Source organism: Colius striatus, chromosome 10 (assembly GCF_028858725.1).
Source record: "Colius striatus isolate bColStr4 chromosome 10, bColStr4.1.hap1, whole genome shotgun sequence".
In the NCBI taxonomy this organism is placed as follows: Eukaryota; Metazoa; Chordata; class Aves; order Coliiformes; family Coliidae; genus Colius; species Colius striatus.
The window spans coordinates 29,259,369-29,279,778 of NC_084768.1; the positions used below are offsets into that span (position 1 = coordinate 29,259,369).

A 20,410-nucleotide genomic window follows, 5' to 3' on the forward strand; every position below is an offset into this window, starting at 1 on the left:
CACATTGCCAAGCCCATCACTAACCCGTGGCCCTCAGCACTTCATCTGTGTGTCTTTTAAATATCTTCAGCTCTGGGGACTCCACCACCTCCCTGGGCCAGTGTCTGACAATCCTCTCAGGGAAGAAGCTCTTCCTCATCTGCAATCTAAACCTCCCCTGGTGCAACTTGAGGCTGTTTCCTCTTGTCCCGTCATTTATTACTGGAGAGAAGTGACCGATCCCCACCTCGCTACAACCTGCTGTTACAGAGAGTGTTCAAGACTCCAGAGAGTGTAGTTTTAGAGAGTGATCATGTCTCCCCTCAGCCTCCTCTTCTTCAAGCTAAACAACCCCAGTTCCAGACAGTTTTCCACCCAACAAAGGGTGCATCCATCCAGGCCACAAGCAGCCAGTTTCTCCAGGAAGATACCGTGGGAAAGGGTGTTGAGGGCTTTACTAAAATCCAGGTGGCAAGGAGCAACTCTCTGGGCTGCCAAAGCTACATAGTCCAGCTCCTCTATCATGTGCTGGCTGGAAGATGGCTTAGAAACTAGAGAGCAGGTAAGAAACTGGGTTCATTAGAGAGCACTTCCAGAAAGTTCTCACCCCCTGGTCTGGGTTGCCAAAATGCTTTTCAAAGGGGCTTGGCTTGAAAATGACACAGAGCGGCCATACACCTTGAAGGCACCTTCAGATAGCTCCTTCCACAGTGCTTTCCAGAATCCTGCTTCCACCTGCGTGCTCTTGCCTCTCCTGAGCTACCCCTTATCACATAGCAGCAGTTTTCTCCCCTGCACCAGGTTTCCTGGGACAAGTAGAGCTGTTAATGAGCTCAAATGCTAATTAATTATTAGATGTGGGTATAGTAGGGAGACCCCAGACCTGGGTTTTGCAAACATTCAGCTCTGTTCCCTGTATGTAGCCAGGTACAGCTGCAGCCAGCAGCTCAGGGAGGCCCAGCCTTGGGAGACACCCCCTAAAACTCAGTGTGAGCTGAGCATACTGCTTTGCAGCCCAACCCACAATGCTTCTCAGCAGGCAGACCCTTTCAAAGTCCATGGTCTAAAAATTCCCCTCCTGGACTTTGTTAATGCAACTCTGCTTCAGAGCTGATCTTGCACAGCAGGCAGTTGCAGAGCCTGCACTCATCAGCCCTCCTTAGGAGAAGGTTTGCAGACCCAGGTGTCTGTAGCTGGACTAAAAAGGAGAGAAATCATGACCCAAGAGCGACTGTGGCAGCTCCTTGAACCACTGTGGGGAGACCCTCGCGTCCTGTCAGCTCTGCTCTGCGGTTCAGCTGCAGGTGGTGCACTCCTGAGATGGCTGGGACGCAGGAAGATCCAGCAGAAGATGGAGGAGGCAAGGAGGACACGGGATTTGGCCCTGGAGAGAATGGAAAAGGCTGTTCGCAGGTTTAAGCAAGAGGTGATTTGGGGGGGAAAGTGTGTGTGGGAGGAAGGGATTGTATGTTCTGTGTACCCAAAGAAATGGGGGAGTGCTGATCAATCCTTCTTTGAGTGGTGGTTAAGGCACGTGCATGTTTTGGATCATCACCAATTTTTATGAGGGTCACCATTGACACAAGAAAACCTCTCACTGAGACAGAGTAAAGGAAGTATTTCTTCATACAGACCTGCTGAGGGAATCCTGAGGGTGAAGGATGGATGGGAGTTTGGGGCCCTTTGAACCAGATCATCACCCCAAACCTCCCTACACCCTTTTCTCATCATTCGTCCCTACTGCCAAGGCTTTCCCCTCCCATGCTCCTTACCTCTGCCCCTTCTTAGGGACCTCTCTGCCCCATCCTCCTCACAGTACGGGGAAGGCTTCACATCCTCCACCATCTGCACATTGGCCTCTTCCTCCTGCCCATGGCCAGGTAAAGAGGAGCCTAGATTTTAGGAGGTCAGCTGCTCAGATTTGGGATGTGTCCTAAACTCACAGTAACAACCCCCTGCTGTCCTTTCCTTGGTGGGGGTTGCAAGCAGCCCACATGCTCTCTGATGTTTTTCTTTTCCCATGTTAATGATAAATGTTGTAAAGCTTCAGCTAAATTCAACACATTGTGAGTTAGAAGGGGGGTGAAGTCCTGCAGGAGGGTAAACAGAGACAGGTCAAACCTCTCTTACAAGTTCACATAACTCTTCAGTCAAGAGGCACTTTTCTGCCTGTTTTCATTCTGTTTTTAGAACCCAGACTCAGCAAATTCCCTGTCTGCAAATTCACCACTCCAGCACACACAGCACTATGTGAAAGGTCTTTATTTCCACAGGGAATGTCTTCTAAACTTCTCCATTCAAGGTCATTGCTGGGCAGTATCAGAAATGGGTATCTGCAGCCTCAACACAAACACTTTCTGTCATTTTCTCCCCTCTGCACCTAATTTCCCACCCTTTGCAGAACCCAGGCATCCAGACAGCACATGTCCTCTCACTGACAATGGTGGAGCTGGCAGAGAAGCTGAAGGAGGGGTCTCTCTCCCCAGAAAGTGTGCTGTACTCCCACATGAGCAAAGTGAGTGCCATCTGCAGCATGGTAGAGATGCAAAGGGCAAGTAAGGAGGATCCAGGACTGAAAATTATCCCAGTGGGAAACATGGGAAGTTTATAGGTAAGGTCTGAGTAATGAATGCTGGAGGGTATCCAGAGATGCACACCAGAGCTGGTAAAAGGTCTGGGGAACAAGTGTGATGAGGAGTGGCTGAGGGAGCTGAGAGCCTGGGGAAGAGGAGGCTGAGAGGAGACTTGATCACGTGTAGTGAGGTGGGAGTCAATCTCTTCTTGCTGGCAATGAATGATAGGATGAGAGAAAATGGCCTCAAGTTGCACCAGGAGAGGTTTAGATTTGAGATTAGGAACAACTTTTTCACCAAGAGGGTTGTCAGCCCCTGTCCCAGGCTGCCCAGGGAGGTGGTGGAGTCCCCATCCCTGGAGATACTGAAAAGCCATTTAGATGTGCTGAGGGCCATGGGTTAGTGATGGGCTTGGCAGTGTGAGGGGAGTGGTTGAACTTGATGATCTTAAAGGTCTTTTCCAAACAAAACAATGCTGTGGTTCTTGAGGGGGTTGAATTTTCAGCTTGAAAACACAATTTAAATACTGTTTCCTTCCTCTTGCCAATTCATCTGCCTTGCTGCCCTTCGCTGTTCCCGAGAGGCTTTGGAGGTGACTCGGGAAGTGAACTGTGTTACAGACTTCATTCATGGCTGTGAGGATCAGCTCCAGGAACTGAAGCAGCAGAAGGAAAAGGGGCTGCTTTATGGCATCCCCATCAGCATTAAGGACCACATTAACTGCAAGGTACATCCATGATTCCCCTGTCTCTTGAATGGGCTAGGATATCCCATCCTCATCAGAACTGGCTAAGAGTTCCCTCAGACAAGGATGTTCCAAATACTGTGAGATCAGCAAACCTACATTTGTTTTCTGCAGAAATTTCTAACTTGCTGTCCTGATTTCAATTGAGATAGAGTTAACTTTCCTCCTAGTAGCTGCTACTGGGCTGTGTTTTGGGTTTACACTGAAAAGAATGCTGACGACACCAGAGATGTTTTGGTTATTGCTAAACGGTGCTTGCACAAAGTCAAGGTCTTCTCAGTGGGCTGGAGGGGCACAAGGAGCTGGGAGGGAGCATGGCCAGAGCAGCTGACCTGAACTAGCCAAAGGGCTATTCCACACCATAGGGCATCATGCCCAGTAAATGGAGGGAGTTGGCAGGGAGGGAGGATCAGTGCTTGGGCATCAGTCAGCAGGTGGGGAGCAGTTGCATTGTGCAGCACTCAGAACTCTTTTTCCCCCTTTTTTTGCTTTCTCTCTCTTTTTTTGCTGTATTCCTTTTCATTACAATTGTTATTATAATGTATTTTTAATTCTTATTGCTATTATTCTGCTTTGTTTTAGTCAGTAAACTGTTCCTCTCTCAACCCATGAGTTTCCCTTTTGTTTTCCTGGTTCTCCTCCCCATCCCATTGGGGGTCAGGGAGTGAGTGAGCAGATGCCTGATGCTTAGTTCCTGGCTGGGGTTAAACCCTTTTCTCTCATCAGGTTTTCCCTGAGGTAGTCAGGCCCTGTTCTGCCTGTGAGAAAAGTTAAGTGGGAACTTTGTCCCAGGAGGCATTAGGATGTGTATCTGTTATTGTCCCAGCTCCAAACAGCATCTTTCCCAGTACCTAAAGAGCTTTGCTTCCCATCCCCAAGGGCCACATCTCCTCTGGAGGGATGGTGAAGTTTCTGGGACAAGTGAAGGAAGAAGACAGCGTCATTGTCCAGGTTCTAAAGAGCCAGGGGGCAATCCCCTTTGTGAAAACCAACATCCCACAGACAATGATAAAGTAATGACGTGTTCGCCTTCATGCAAACGCTGCGACACGTGGCTCTTGCTATCTGAGAGAGGGTGGGCCTGCATGCACCAACTCCCACCCTTGTCTAAGCTAATTGTGCACATTAATTGCCTCCTCCTTTCAATCTGAAATTATTTCTCTTCTGTTTGATGACTTAAATGCAGCTGTTCCAACAAATCTACTTTCTGCTGATTCTACCTGCTGGGATTAACTCCACACTCATCCCTGCATGGATGCTCTATGCCGTGTGTTTGTGGTTTGCAGAGACAGAAGTGCCTCACTTACCCACTGATCTTCTCCCCAGCTACGACTGCAGCAATCCCATCTTTGGCCAGACTCTGAACCCCCTCAACCCCCAGAAGAGCCCTGGGGGCTCGTCAGGAGGGGAGGGAGCTCTGATTGCAGGGGGAGGCTCCATCCTGGGCATCGGCTCTGATGTAGCTGGCAGCATCCGCCTGCCCTCCAGCTTCTGCGGGCTCTGTGGCCTCAAACCCACCGGCAACAGGATCAGGTACATCTCAGCATCTGTCCTCTTCTTCCATCCACCTTGGACACTGCAAAGTATCCCCCATAGTGTATCAAACTTCACAACAGTGCCTGTGCTTTCCTGCAGGTTTAAGCTAGTACTCGAGCCTGCCTGTTTCCTTGTGTCAGCTGGGGCTATGGGCTCTGTTAACCATATGGGACGACCTCCATCTGCTAACACAACAAAGGCTTTCTCAGTTTTTAATAGCCAAGGCCAGGAAGCTGAAAGCAAATACTACAGTCATCTTCTTTTCAAATGTTTTCAGCCCTTGCTTTGCTTGTAAGAGTTTTCTGTTAATCAGCAGTGGTTTGTTCACACCAGGGAAAGGAGGTGATAAAAACTATCTCTAGCCCCTAGCAGCTTACAGACCATGGAAGTCTTTGCAGCCTAGAAAGTGTGAAGTCTTTGCAGGACCTTTTGCCCTCCTAGATGTTGTCTGGGGGTAAATGAGAAGTGTGCAGCTCAGGATTGTGATATGCCTCGCAGCAAGAGCTGCTGCTCATCTGCTTCTCCCGTTATGTTTGCAGCAAGCTGGGTTGTGTTTCTCCTATCGTAGGAATGCAGTCGGGTAAGTCCCTCCAGATGATATGTTACTCCTGTCACTTACTTTACTTCTTACACCTCCTGCTGCTGAAGTGCCAGCAAACTGTGCTTGCTCAATTATGAATCATGGCCAGTCAAAACCAGTGATCTATCAGACCAGGGCCTACCTTGTGCTGTTACCTTTCTGCACCGTTTATTCTGTTCTGGATGGTTGCGGTAGCTGAGTCTGAGCAGAACTGAACCAAAACCCATTCAGGCAATGCAGTGTGTAGCAGTGAGAAACGTGAGATGTCCATCCCAAAAGCCTGGGATTTTTGACTGGAGATGCTTCCAGGAGACTCTGCTGGCTTCAGCTGCTGCCAGGAGGTGTTTCTGTTGGCAGGAAGGCTGCAGCCCTCACTCCCCTTGAGCGGGCCTCCTGCCTGCAGAAGCCTGGCCCAGAAGGTCAGCCTCTGTGGCTTGCCTCTGCTCTGAGACTTACAGATGGGATCTACTGGATCTCCTTGCTGATTTCTTGCACACTGCACTCGTTCCCTGTCTCTCCTCCCTGGCCTGACAAACTCTTCCATGGTTGCCCCTAGCAGTAACTATGAGAGGTCACCAGCCCCCCTGCCTGCGGTGACAGAGCCTCTGTGCTTGCAGTGACTGCCACTCTGGGGCCGATGGCGAGGGACGTGGACAGCCTGGCCCTCTGCATGAAGGCACTGCTCTGCCAGGAGATGTTCCAGCTGGACCCCACCGTGCCCCCCATCCCCTTCAATGAGGAGGTGAGGCTCAGAGACAGTCCCATGTCTCCATTTGCCAGCAGCAAAGTGAGAACTTGGGAGATTCCTATCTGGTTTCATGTCTCAAGATAGTGAGGACCATGGGGAAGAAAGTGTCCTTCAGAACAAAGGACACCTAGAGTGAGCAACCAGAAGAAGCAGCCATGCAGCAGAGTTGACAGGCCTCTCTTGGCTTGCTCTGACGAGACACGCCAGAAGCTGACCCTTCCCTGGCAATGTCCAGCACAAGCTTGTTGGCTTCCTTCTGGCCCAACCCCTAAAAAGAGCTGATTTCTACTGGAATATGCCCCTCATACCTTTAATTAGAGAGACTGATTTAACAGTCCCTGACCTAAGAAATCATTGCCCTTTGCTCTCTGCTTCTACCATCCCATCACATCTTTCTGGCTCCGACCCTAGGATCTCTCAGTTGTCCCTGGCACCCAGGCAATACAGACCAGTCACTTACCTTAGAGGAAGAGGCCCCTGAACTCTGCCTGGAACCAGAGCATTGGATCTGTACAGGTGCTATCAGACCTGCTACCTCAAAGCTGGGTTGTGTTCACCTGGCAGGAGGTGGTGTCAGACCACACCAAGGACCACTGCTGCAGACCTACGCTCTGGACAGCACAGCTTTCCACCAGCTCTGCTGTTCCCATTGTTCCTCCAACCCAGGAGAACTCAATTGCTGCTTCCTCAAGGCCTGGGAATGGTCCAGTCTTGTACATCCTATGCAAGTGATGGCTTCTCTTCTCACAGGTTTACACCAGTTCAAAGCCACTTCGAATTGGCTACTATGAAGGAGATGGCTACTTCCAGCCCTCACCCAGCATGAAACGGGCCGTCCAGCAGACAAGAAAGCTCCTCCAGGACGCAGGGCACACGGTGGGTTTTCATGTCTGTGGTTGCCTGGAAGCGTTATCCTGTTCCTTACAGAGTCTGGACAAGCCACTTCCCATCTCTGCTTTTCCACCCATAGAACAGGGACCATCCCTCCCTGCACAGATCACAAAGAGGAAAGCAGATGCAAGTTTGTTTCCCAAACCAATGAGATTTTACTGGCCTATGTTCCTGACAGGAGAATCACCTTCAAGTCACTCCTTTTCTAAAGCACTGTTTTTTCCATCATGTTTGGTGTTCCCATAAATATGAAGCTCCCAACAGTTTTAGTGATCCCTCAGCTGTTAAACAGTTTGCAGGTTTCTGTGTGGGTAAGTGGGAAGGGGATTGGAGCAGTTGACCCCCCAGAGACCTCTTCTAGCACAAATGGTCCTCTGGTTCCACGAGGGGAATTTCTATATGGGAGCTGTTCCCATGATGCCAGTTATTTAAAAATACTTAGTGTTTTGAATTCCTCTCTAAAGCATGGAGGAGTGGAGCCTGTGCCAGGTTATAATATGTGTTAATGCCTTAGAGACATGGAAAGGACTGTGGGCTGATGCTGCTTACCAGGCTTCCTTTGAAAATGAGGTCTTGCTGTCTGACAGCAGCATGGAGGACCTAAGCTTCCTATTACTTCCCAATCACCTCACTGGTGAGGCAAGGAGGTTCACAAAAGGCTCTAGGAACCGTTCATCTTTATTGGCTCTTGAAAGGGGATGGTTTTCTTGCAGCTTGTTCCCTTTGCACCACCCAAGATTGACTACATGGTAGATGAGCTGTTCACAAGAGGGCTTTTCTCGGATGGTGCTGCTCACCTGGTGGACTTCTTGTAAGTAAAACCCCCATTGTGGGCCACAAGACTTGGCACTGCATAGCCAGTGTTTGCATCCAGAGTGTTCTTGTGGGTGCAAACCAAATAATGAGCAGCAGAGGAGCAATTTCTGGAAGGATGAACTTAGTCTGAACAGCAGCTAGTTGACAGGAGCAGTTCACACACACTGATAACACGGAAGGGTAATAAGATACCGTGTGTCAGCAGTGGTTTTATGTGTGTGATTAGTCCCTGGCATATGGGACACTTCACACATGATAGGATTTTCTGCAGAGGTGCAGTGAGTTAGCCCTGGCTAATGGCCAAACACCCAGCCACTTGTTCAAAGTGAAACAAGCTGTTTGTGACTCCGCTGCTGCAAAGCACTGCAGAGCCTCTGTGGCACTGACAACATAAGCAGTAAAGTACTTATTTGCCTAACTTTTGCAGTGAGCATTTACACTTGAACATCTAAACCCCAAGTGAGCACCTCTTGTCCAGTGTGTTGGACTGAAACAGGCAGATTTTGTCTTCTAGCAACTCCCCTCTAAGGCCAACCCTGCTTTGGAAACAGAGCTGCTGCTGCTGTAGCTCTGGCACAGATGACTTGTCCTGACTTCTCCTTCACTCTCTACCCTTCCAGAAAAGGAGACATCGTGGATCCTAATATGAAATCCCAGTTCAACACTTACAGACTTCCTGCTCTGGTGAAGAAGACCCTGGCTATCATTTTGAAACCCATAGTAAGTGTGTGGACGTGTCTTGCCCCCGTTATAGGAAATCTGCAGGCTGAGGAAGTTCCCACATGCAGGGAGTTGGCTGCTTCCCTCTGGAAGTGCTTTGCTGCTTCATATTAACTGCCTGATGGACTTCATAGTGAAATACACTTAAACACACTTAGACTCTAAGCCCAAGCTGAGCTTATCAAGTAGGTCTGACACCTTTTTGTGGGGGTTTTGCATGGAGAGGACAAAACACGATCCATTCTTAGGAATGAGCCATCCAGCAATGGGCTCCAAGAGAGTGGGTATCATTAGCAAGGGTCTAAACAGCATCCCCACACCCAGAAGATGCTCTCCAGGCTTGCAATGTGGTTTACAGCCTTATTGCCACGGGTTTGTTGTGTTTAAATGTAGAAATGAGTGTGGGAGTAAAAACACTTCTCTGGAAACAGTTCAGAGCTTGGCATTTTGGGCAGTGTTCTTGTCCTAGCAGATGTGGGATGGTAGCCAGTTATTGTGGCTGGGTTCTTGTACACTAACCCCAAGTTTTCCCCTTCCCTCTGAAAGTACCCACGAATCGCTCGGGATCTCAGTGCTCTCTGTGGAGTGGGGTAAGTAGCTCTGGAGAAAGGGAGGCTTGCACATGGATGTGGCCACGGGTTCACACAGGTAGATGCCAGCTTGCTGTGCAAAGCATTGTCACAGGGCTGTGCAGCACAGGCTAATGCATGCTGCACAGTGTTATCCAGGGCTATGCAGCCAAAGAGTATTTTAAGAGCTCAAGGATCCTTGTTGTGGCAGGGCTAGGATGTGTCTGTGGAGGTCAGCACGCAGAGATACAGGATGCTTTCCTCATCAGATGGATTGTGGTACCCAAAGCATCACATGGCAAGTTAGTTACAGAGGGTTCTGAAGCACCTGTCCTTCCAAGAGAGACAGAGACACACATCAAACTGTTAGCAAGTGAATTCAGAAGGCTGTCATGATCTTTGTCTGGGTGCTAGAGCACACAGCCACAGTGGCACACTCATAACTGAGCTCCCCAGGGGGATCAGCTGGGTGATACTACAACCTGTTCCCAGAAGCATCACGTGGTTTCTATAACAAGGGGATGTCTGTGCACTTTGTTCATTGCTTTCTGTTGCCACAGTCCCAAGCTGATTAATTCTGCTGCCTTTCCAGGTCTGCCAAAAACCTGTGGGATCAGCACGGAGCAGTGGCGGTAATGGAATGCTACTTATTCATTTATTTGTCCTTACTAAACATAGTGAGAGATCCCTAAAGTCTCTAGGCAATTGCTTTGAGCTCTGTGATGGATTTGAGCATGGGAATGGGTCATGTGGAAATAAAGTTGCCAGGTTTTTCTTTGAAAGTCCATCTTTGCAAGAAGTGGTAAGAGCTCAAGGCAATAGATGTACATGTGGAGGCTTCTGTTTGCTGGAGGAAGAAAGATTATTCTTTGCCCTGCATTTTCTAAGCAGAAATAGTATATGAACAGCCACTAAAGATGAGTCTCTTGGTGCAAATCCTTCTATTCAGATGTTACATGCTACTATCATAAGCTAAGACCATGCTTGAACTATCAAGCAGAGACCTTGGGTGACAAAAAATGTAGCTGAGAACTCTTTGGTTTAGGTGGATTTCTTATTAACTCATTTGGGATCAAGAACACAGGTCAGAAAGCATTCTTCTGGACAACTGAGTCCTAGTGCTGTTCACAAACTGATCAGGTTCCTCTTGAAATCCAGCTGACTTTCATGCTTGCATTTGGTTTTATTGTCCAGCCCCTCTCCTTCCTGCTCTGATGGTTGGAAACCTTCATATTTTCCATGCTGTTTATTCAGTTCCTCATTTTATTCCTGTCCTTGATCTTAAATAGCACCTCTCCTCTCTGTTATTTTCCACTGCTTCCCTCGTCCTTGATCTATTTATAGGGAGCAATTGTATCCCCTTTCAGATGGTGTTTTGCAAGGCCAAAGAAGCCGAGCAGCTCTGACAGATTCTAGGGCAGAGGAAAAACTCCTACAAACCTGCCTGGTCACTGAGCTAATGGGATTGTTTGGAAAGAAATGGGTTTGGGGTTTTTTTTCCTCCAAACATCCAAAACATCAAACCCACAACCTAAACACCAGCTCTTAAAAAGGTTTGCTGCCAGCAATTTTGAGTCGTTTTTCTTCGGTGAAGCCATAGGCACATTTTTTTTAGCCTACCACAAACAAGAGCTCATTCAAAACTTTTGGCTAGCAACCAGCTTTTCTCTCAGAAGGAGAAAATAAAAAAAGCTACCATCAGGTTGGCTGCTCTGCTTGTATTTCCTGGAAACACATCTCAGTTGATGAAACTTCAGCAGGAAGCATCTCAGACTGCAGACTGAAACTGAGGTCGGTCCAGCTAAGAAAAAGCATTGTGGCTGGGGCTTTCGTGAGAGATGTGGAAGAACATTGTGCAGAATAATTGTAGTGAGAGTTGTGCAGAACAGGGGCTGGACTATAGGAAATAATGTGTCCCTGTAAGCAGAATGTGGCTGCAGAAGCAGCGGAACAGCCCTTTGAAGATGGATCCATTCATTGCTTGATATTCAGCGGAGCTGCTGGCAAACCAGACTACAAATCTAGTTTGTCTTGGATCTACAGGACAAGCCTGAAGCTGTGTCTCCTGCATTCTGGAGGGAAGACCTTGGGCTTTGCCTAGCTGTCTCTTGCTGCTTCTTTTTCTTATCTGTATCCTGATGCAGAATGAGGGAAGGCTTTGTGAAAATAGTTTGCATTCATGTCTCAGAATCACAGATTCTTAAGGGTTGGAAGGGACCTTGAAAGCTCATCCAGCCCAACTCCCCAGCCAGAGCAGAGCCACCTAGAGCAGGTCACACAGGAACTCATCCATCTGGGTTTGAATGTATCCAGAGAAGGAGACTCCACAACCCATCTGGGCAGCCCCTTCCAGTGCTCCCTCACCTCAACAGGGAAGAAATTCTTGCTTGTGTTTCTTTGGAAACTCTGATGTTCCAGCTTATACCCATTGCCCCTTGTCTTCTAGATTCTTCTACCAAAATGATCAAGGCTTTTTAGACCATTGGGCTTTTTAGCCAGTTAGACATAGTTCTTCAAAGTATTGTTGATTTCCACTCATCTAATGATCATGACTAGGTCTGCGCAGCACACAGACAGGAAACCTAAGGGTGGAAGAACACCATCTATTTGCTCTTTTTAATTTGTTTAGCTCAGGTTTTATTTGAGTTTTCAGTTGTGTCCAGGAAAGCTTTTGCCCTCCTTTTCCCATGCTGTAGGCAATGATCTGCCTCTGCTGTGCAACAGACATTGTCATCTCTGTCTTTCCCTCTAGGTTTACCGCACTGAATTTATTGCCAAATGGAGGAAGCTGAGGCTGGATGTGATTCTTTGTCCCATGCTGGGGCCAGCCTTCAACCATGGCTACGCTGGGAAGCTACTTGGTAAACTTCATTGAGGTGTCTCAGGATGCACCCATGGTGCTGCTTGTGGGCAGAGCTGCAGCAAGATATTTTGGTCTCTTGGACATTCTCCAAACCATGTGTGGGGCTTGGTTTTCCCTCTGGGGAAGAAAGCAAAGGAGAGGCTTTCTCTGGATGAGTCTTCTCATGCCTCCACCTCACCTGAGCTGTAGGTGTTGGGATTATTAAGGGCTACCAATTAAAGGCACATCTCTCCCAGTCATTATCTGTTCTGTAGAAAGCCCAAGAGCTACTCTTGCAGCAGAGAGTGGCTGTGAGGATGATTGTCAGAGGAGTGGTGGACCTTAGTACAAGACCAGGCTCTTCTGAACGTTGCCATCTTACATTTCCCAAGACTTTGCAAATAGCAGAAAGGCTCTTTGCCTGTGACTTGCAGGAAAAGGCATTTTTTTACAGCTTCCAGCAAACAGTCAGGGTCCTGCATCTCTCCCTAGCAATGTCCCTTTGGGATCCAAATTATAGAAAGGGACACCTGGATTATCCTGAAAAGACAGTTGAGATTTTACCCTGAGGTATGGGAGACATAGATGCAATCAGATCAAGTACTCATATCTGTCCCTCCCAGAGCAGATCTCATCTCCACCCAACTGTCAGGTGAAGGCATGGGTCTCTCTCTGGTCTCAGCAACGCTGTGACCCTCCAAAGTCTCCATCAAAAGTCCCTTTGAAAGCAGCATGTTTTCAGTCTCGTTGGGTCCAGCATCTCCAGTCTACAACTCCTGCAATCCAAATTGGCATCTGAAAGTCATTGCTGGCCCAGCACATTAACTTTTGCCATTTTGCATGCTCTGTGTGATCTTTTCCAGCTGCAACCTCCTACACCAATTTATACAACGTCTTGAACTTCCCTGCTGGGGTGGTGCCGGTCAGCACGGTCACGGCGGCCGATGAAGAGGAGCTGAAGCATTACCGAGGGCACTACAGAGACCCTTGGGATAAAAGGCTGAAAGAGGTCAGTGGGGAAGGAGCCCAGCTCTTAGCAGAAGGTTATGAGTGGCACAGTGACACCACCTCTGTGGCACATTGTGCCAGGGCTCGTCTACATCCCCTGATGAGAGCAGGAGCTCCTTTCATAACGCAGTTTGCATACACCGCGTTACTGCCCTGCCCGTGGTGTGGCTATGCTGGTGCCCATCAGCCTGACAACTGTCCCCATGCATGTCTTCCTTTGTCTTCTCTTCCTATAACACCCAAGGAAGCTCTCCCCATGTGCCCTGACCCAGCACCGTGTTTCATTTCTGCAGGCTGTGGCAGGAGCCGTGGGGCTGCCGGTGGCCGTGCAGTGCGTGGCTCTGCCGTGGCAGGACGAGCTGTGCCTTCGCTTCATGAAGGAGGTGGAGACACTTGCTCGTGGCACAAAGAGAACTGTGTGATTTCTGAGAACCTGCCTTCACTGTGATGACTTTTCTTTCCCTTTCCCTCACTCCAGCCACTTCCTACCTGATGCACAAAGTAGATAGTGACCTGCAGGCTCTGAACCACTGTTGTAAATGAACTGGCAATAAATGCTGTTTAAATATAGTCAGCAACAATCTCTCCTCTGTTTAAATTGTCCTTCTCTGGTAAACTGAGTCAGAAAAACAAAAGAAAGGAATGAGGAATGCTGGACCAAAGGAGTCCAATAAGTATAGTGTAACAATATCTGTGCATGATATTTTAGGACAAGAGGAAATGGCCTCAAGTTGTGCCAGGGGAGGTTTAGATTGGAGATTAGGAAGGACTTTTTCAGCTGAGATGGTTGTTAAATACTGGAACGAGCTGCCCAGGGTTGAGTCCCCATCCCTGGAGATATTTAAGAGACATGTAGCTGAGGTGCTGAGGGACATGGGTTAGTGGTGGGATGGCTGTGTTGGGCTAGTGGTTGAACTTGATCTCAAAAGTCTTTTGCAACCAAAACAACTCTATGATTCTATGTTAGACCAAAGAGCTGTTTACCCCAACGTTTAACTTCCAACAGTGGGCAGGAGCAGACGTTTGTGAGAGAGTATAACCTGGTAAGTGCAGGATTCCCTCTAGGGCTGTGCCATTGGTTGGCAAAGCCTAGCAGTCAGCCCATCATTTTAAACAGCTGCCAAGAAAGCTCTCCTTCGTGTTGGGCCCCTTTCTGCACTCGTTTACTCTCTTATCTCCACACCATCCGGTGGCAGAGAGCTCTGTGGTTTAACTGTGCAGCGAGTAGTGGAAACCTTAATTCGCTTTGAGGTAGCAATTGTTCCGCCTTCACTCCTGTTCCTCATTGTTTCTTCCAGTAAAGCCATGGGAGGTGAAGGTTGCTGGGTGGTTTGGGGGTTTTTATTTCCTATAAGCACTTGAGTGAAACTTAGTTTTCATCATTTCTGTGTCTACGTTTAGACCATTCGCACTGTTTGGTGCTTCCAACGTCACCGTGACGGTTGTGTGCTGCTTCTCAACCCAGCCTTTGCTCTCGAGGAACAGGCTGGATGGGAAGGTGGGCAATGATAGGGGAAACCAAAATGCTTTCAATAAGCAAGTGTATCTAGAAACAAGGCATTGTCACTAGCAATGACTCACACCTTCTCCTAGTCTGTACATCTATTTGGGATGCATCAAGAAGAGTGTGGGCAGCAGGTTGAGGGAGGTTCTGCTCCCCCTCTGCTCTGCCCTGGTGAGGCCTCATCTGGAGTACTATGTCTGGTTCTGGGCTCCCCAGCTCAAGAGGGACATGGAACTTGTAGAGAGAGTCCAATAAAGGACTAGTAAGATGATCAGGGGGCTGAAACATTTGTCTTACGAGGAAAGGCTGCAGGACTTGGAGGTGTTCAGCCTGGAGAACAGGAGACTGAGGGGGACCTCATTAACACAAGTAGTTGAAAGGTGTTTGTCAGGAGGATGGGGTGACACTTTTTTCTGTAGTGCCCAGTGACAGGACTGGGGGTAATGGACATGAGCTGGAGCACAAAGAGTTCCACTTCAACACAAGGAGAAACTTGTTTGCTGTGGGGGTGAGGGAGCCCTGGCCCAGGCTGCCCAGGGAGGGTGTGGAGGCTCCTTCTCTGGAGGTTTCCAAACCCACCTGGACACGTTCCTGTGTGACCTGATGGAGGGGAACCTGCTTTAGCAAGAGGTTGGACTGGATGATCCCTAGAGATCCCTTCCAACCCCTCTCCATCCTGTGATTCTATGATCTCTCCAGGCATAGAGGCTGTAACCAATACTTCCCCAGCAGGAGAAAGCCACAGGGCCAAGGGCCACCACATCTCTTGTTAATTATCAGCCTCCCTGGGGCTGTGTAACCACCAGCCTCACACAGTTTAGAAGTGGGCTTGGCAGCATGAGGTGAATGGTTGGACTCCATGATCTTAAAGGTCTTTTCCAACCTAAATGATTCTGTGATTGTATGGTCACAAGCAGGGCTGGATCACATGGTGGGTGCAGGCTCCTCAGCCTGACTCACCATCCCCTGCTCAGCACAGGGCAGGGGGAAGGTCCAAGGCACAGTGGTGCTCTCAGAAGATGCCCTGACTGCATGATTACTGCTGGGCAGCACCAGCCACAGAGCTGCTGCCTGATGAGAGTTTGCCAAATGACTCTGACTATGTCAGGCCAGGAGCAAAGGACTTTTATCTGTCCTCTCATAGGGAAAGTGGGAACTCACCATTAAACATGTAACGTGCCCCAGGTAACATTCCCAGTTAGATCTGAGCACAAATACCTTGTTTTGCTAGAAGAAAACAACAATGTCCTTTGCTCATGTATCCCTCTGTATCTTTGCAAGGCTGAATGAAGTGAGAGAGTCCTATTTCTTAAAGGAATTTCCCCATGCATACTTGTGCTTCACATTCCAGCTGCCTGTTGTGGGAGGCTCTGGAAAGGACTTACTATTCCTCTCACTCCCCTCTCCTGCCTCCAGTCAGTCACTGGATCTCAGGATCTCACAGCATTAGCTCCCAGCACTCAAAGTCCTCACTATGATCCAGCAGATACTGAAGCAAAGTGCATGGGTGCTCTCATCTCTGGTCTGCTGCTCACCCAAAGCTTTCCTGGCACTGCAGTGGATGAAGTGGAGACCTAGCTAAAAGAAGACGAATGAGACGTGGGGGTTTGGACACGAGATGACAGGTTTGGACCAGATGCCAGGATCTGTTCAGGAATTTAAAGAGCAGGTGAGTGCCTCAGCTTGGCAGAGAGCAAAGAACCTTCCTGAGGAAATCTGTGAAAATAACTCTTTCTCAAGACAGGTTGTCCAAGAAGTTAGTTTGCATTAAATAAATGTGGGGGGAAAGCAGAGAGGGTGATGCTGAGAGCAGCCTGTTGAGCTCAGCTACTGAAACTCAAGGAGAGAAAAGCCTTAAGGAGGGCATAACTTCAGGTTTGCAAGAGAGTTCTTCCTCCAGAGCTCCCCTGGGGCTGGTGACAGGATGTCAGCTCCTTCCCACAGCCACCACCACAGCACTGTCCTGTGGCTCCTTCACCACGAGCTGTTGGCTCAGGCTCCACAGCCCTTGCAGACCTGCACCATCTGTTTGCAGAGTGCCTGTCCAGCTGCCTGCCACTGACCAAAGTCCAGGGGTCAGTTTATCTTGGAGAATTAGGCAGAAATGGCAGCTTTTGGCCAAAAGAGCTTTCTTTCTACTAGTTTTTCTCATCTCCAGCACAATATCCTGGGTATGGTCTTTGCTTTGATCCTTTTTCCTCCTTCCTTGTGATTTTAATAACAATTTAAATCTCCTCAAGCCACATTTCATTCTACAGCCAGATAAATAACTGAGAAAGGTTGGGAGACTGAGTCATCAGGCAATCCAGCTTCTTGATTTATTTTGCAGAGTATTTTCTTCAGTTTGCAGATTAGACTTTGACTGATCACAACATCAGAACCAAATAAATCTCTCTAGAAGAGCTAAAATCAGCAAAACATGAGTTGTTAGGACAGCCTTTTACAGTATACAAAGCAAACAGAGCTCTCTGGTGGAACAGAAAGTCTTAGAAGGGTGTTAGAGACACAAACATCCTCAGGACTCCAGACGTTAATTCCAAATGAGTTTTGAGGGAGGAGGTAGCCAAGGTAGCTAAAAGTAAATGTTTAAAAAGTAGATGAAATGAAACACTTTGACATACCAGGGCCCATCCTTGAAAAATGCAAGAGCTGGGGCTAGTACATCTTTCAGTCTGAAACAGCTGTTAGCTGCACAAAGCCTCATCAATCCAAGCACAGTTTCAGTTTGCTGCTTCTTCTTCTTCTTCTTCTTCTTCTTCTTCTTTCTTTTTCCTTATTTTTTTTCTGCTGTTGTTCTCCTTTACAGTCAAATCCCCTGACTTCTCCCCTGCTCTGCTTGTCCATGGTGAGGCCAGTGAAAAGCCCAAGTTGCTGCTGTAAGCTTTGGGCCCAGCCATGGAGCAGCTGGGAGCATCCCCATCCAGTCACCATCAGGATGCTGAAGTCTCTGCTGTCATTCTCTGGGACAGACCTGTGTGAGACACCAGCCATGGTGGTAGAAGTAGGGATGCTCCTGGAGTTCTAGTGAAGAATCATAGGATTGTTTTGGTTGGAAACGACCTTTAAGATCATCAGGTCCAACCATGAGCCCTGGGGAACATCACTAACAGCTCTCTGCAGCATCTTTGCTGATTATGTCTCTGCCTTGCTGGAGAAGTTGTAAGTAGAATCCATATAACCCACCTGGTTATGGAAGGGCCCAAGGAAATGGTGTAATACCCACTACAGTGGGAAAGATGTAGGAATGGTCAGCCTCTGCTGTCAGAGGTGTGAGGGTTGGTATGGGAGGTTTCTCTCCCCATCCTATTGCAGTTTAGTCAGGGAAAGCCAACAGTGTCCTCAAACAGAGGATCTTGAGTAAGGGTTGAGTGAAGCAGACCCTCACCTCTCAGCTGATGTTACTGGAAAGGTGCAGATGAAGTAGTGGCAAGTGTCTTACCAGCTGTTATGTTTTGTGAGTGTTGGTGGAGTCGGGCTGGAATGGAGGAAAGTCTTATGCTTCCAACAGATATTCCAGGCTGAAATGAGTCAGGGACTGGAGAGCTCCCAGAAAATATTTATTCAGCCCCCTGATCTAACTGAAACAACTTCTCCAGAGGAGACCAGCCCGTTCCACTGTGATTTCAACATTTGGTGAAACGTCTGTAGAATTCTTTCAGAGCAGCGTAGTTGATGTGCCTCATCTTCTAAACTGATGTGGAAAAGCACAAGTGCTTGGTTCCAAAAACAACATATACAGATACAAAGAAAAGCCAGGATCATATACAGATGCAGCTGTCAGCATGTGTTCTCTGTTGTTTAAATCAAAATGGAGTCAAAGGTGACTTAGAAATAACGATTAACAATTTAGAGGGAAGACAGGTCAGTTGGACAACATTTCTGTCAAAACCCAGCTGCCTGAGAGCTGAGAGTGTTGGGTGGAGTGTGATGACAGCAAGTCAGTGCAGTTTTGCTTTTGCAAGCAGAAGGAGTGCAGCTCTTGCTGAGGACAGGAGTAGACTGAGTGTCCTTCTTTCTGTGAGGGTCCAAAGTGAAGGAGATGTCATGGATGCCACAATGAAATCCCAGACCTGTTGCTGGAGGCTGACTCCTCTTGTGAAATAGGTCATGGCTTTCATCTTCACTCCACTGATCAGTTTGACCTCAGACTTGGATTGATTCAGGCAAGAAAAAGACTGCAAGAACATTGCACTTGTCTTTGGTTGTTTAGTGCACACTGGGGCAATGTGGAGGAGTGAGCACCCACCTGTGAGCCAGGCAAGTCTCTGTCCTCTGGCACGGATCTGAGATTGGAACTGGGACACCCCTTTGCTTCTCTGCCTTGCTTTCCCCACAGGGACAGTGGTCTGTTTCTCAGTGGATTTTCCTCCCAAGCACCCCTTTTCCTAGATGTGACTCCATACAAAGCCACCCACTGTGGCACAGCCCATCCACCTCCCTGTAGCTACTCCCCTCCATGGCAGGGACTCCTCAACTCCATGTGGCTCTTGCAGTGCCTCAGCAGGGCTACTTGGAGAGTGCAAAACAAGCTTGGATTTGAAATCCTTCCCAATCCCAGGGGTAGATTCAACCTTCAGTCCCTGCAGTGACTCCCCACTGCCCGTGTCCCCGCTGCAGGCTGTGGCAGGAGCCATGGGGCAGCCTGTGACCTGGCTCTGCGTGGCAGGAAGAGATGAACCTTCCTCTTCATTAAGGAGGTGGCGATGCTCATGCATTGACAGGGAAAGGGGCTTCCTCAGCAGCATTCAGCCACCTGTAAATGCAGATGGGCCTGCTGATAAATGTGCCCTTTGAAACACCATGCTGGTCTGCAGGCAGCTGGCTCTGGCTCCGTTAAACATTTGCCAAGTGTTTAAAGGGCAGGAAGGAAGCACAAGTCCCAGTGTTGGAGCAGATGTGGGAAGGCAATGCCCTGACACTTCCTAACACAGGGTAAAAAACACTCCCACATCCACTCAGCCCGTTGCAGAGGTTCCCCAGAGCCTGGGAGAGGGCTGGGTGGTGCGTGATGACCCTGTTCTCACGCCCCATCCAGAGGCACCCGCTGCAGGCAGCAGTGTGGGGCAGGGGCTGGAGCTGCCTGGGCTGTGGGCATGGCCCCTGGCTGCTGCTCTCCTACAGCCAGCAGTGCCTCAGCTGAAAGGGAACACAGCACAAAGCCAGCTTAATTTGTTACCACACAACTAAACTGCTGTCTGTCCCAGCCTGTTTCCTAGAGGATGTCAAAGATAATTTTCAGCAGAGGCTTTCACCAGTTTCCCTGGTTAAAAACAAAAAGAACATTCCCTATTGACACAAGCAGTTACAGTAAACAACAGTCAGCTCTTATAACTGCTAAGAGTGAACTTGGCAATGGATGAAAAATCAAGCATGAAAGGCCTGCCCTCCCCTAATGGCAGAAGGCTCTTCACCTTCCTTTCCATATCCAGCCACACTGTCAGAGCAGGATGAGGTACAGGACCTCTGGCCATCGAGTGCAACCTTGCAGAGTTCTGTAATGCACAATCTAGCTGCCTAAAAACCTTTGTCAGGGTGAGATCCATAGGAGGACCCACCATTCAAAATCAGCAGAGATCACAGGCAAACCATGGTGTTTGCTTTGGGGCTGATGCTGGCTGGCTTGTTGCCTCCAGCTCAGTGCATGGTCCTTGCGTGCTTGTAGTGAGAAGCATCTGTGCTGGAAATACCCCAGACACCAGTTGTCCTGGTGTCTGTTGGAAATGGTTTGCTTCTGGCCTGCAACCCTCTGGGATTTCTCTGCTCCTAAGGCAATGCCAGCGTGAAGTGTCATGGGGTGGAACAGCATCTCCTCCTGGTGCATGCAGATGTGATGGCAGTGCTGAGCCTCATGGCATTAGCATGTCCTTTAGGATAGGCAAAGGGATTTGGTGGGTGGGTG

At 48.7% G+C, this 20,410-nt stretch overlaps 1 protein-coding gene across 1 annotated transcript; it reads left to right on the forward strand.

Moving 5' to 3' along the window:
* The first annotated feature begins 1,195 nt into the window (after nucleotides 1-1,195).
* LOC104549785 (vitamin D3 hydroxylase-associated protein) lies at nucleotides 1,196-13,429 on the forward strand. The gene is made up of 15 exons (XM_062003803.1): nucleotides 1,196-1,405; nucleotides 2,381-2,494; nucleotides 3,136-3,279; nucleotides 4,177-4,310; nucleotides 4,624-4,830; nucleotides 5,373-5,413; nucleotides 6,031-6,155; nucleotides 6,912-7,037; nucleotides 7,766-7,863; nucleotides 8,489-8,588; nucleotides 9,135-9,178; nucleotides 9,750-9,789; nucleotides 11,910-12,018; nucleotides 12,863-13,008; nucleotides 13,301-13,429. The coding sequence occupies exons 1-15, from the start codon at nucleotides 1,196-1,198 to the stop codon at nucleotides 13,427-13,429; spliced, it is 1,767 nt and encodes a 588-aa protein (XP_061859787.1).
* The last annotated feature ends 6,981 nt before the right edge of the window (nucleotides 13,430-20,410 follow it).

Excerpts from the sequence above, each read along its gene's own strand:
- LOC104549785 (XM_062003803.1), top strand. The coding sequence starts at position 1,196 with ATGACCCAAGAGCGACTGTGGCAGCTCCTTGAACCACTGTGGGGAGAC. Across the intron at positions 7,864-8,488 it reads GCTCACCTGGTGGACTTCTT|AAAAGGAGACATCGTGGATC; the intron begins GTAAGTAAAACC and ends CTACCCTTCCAG. Across the intron at positions 12,019-12,862 it reads CTACGCTGGGAAGCTACTTG|CTGCAACCTCCTACACCAAT; the intron begins GTAAACTTCATT and ends GATCTTTTCCAG.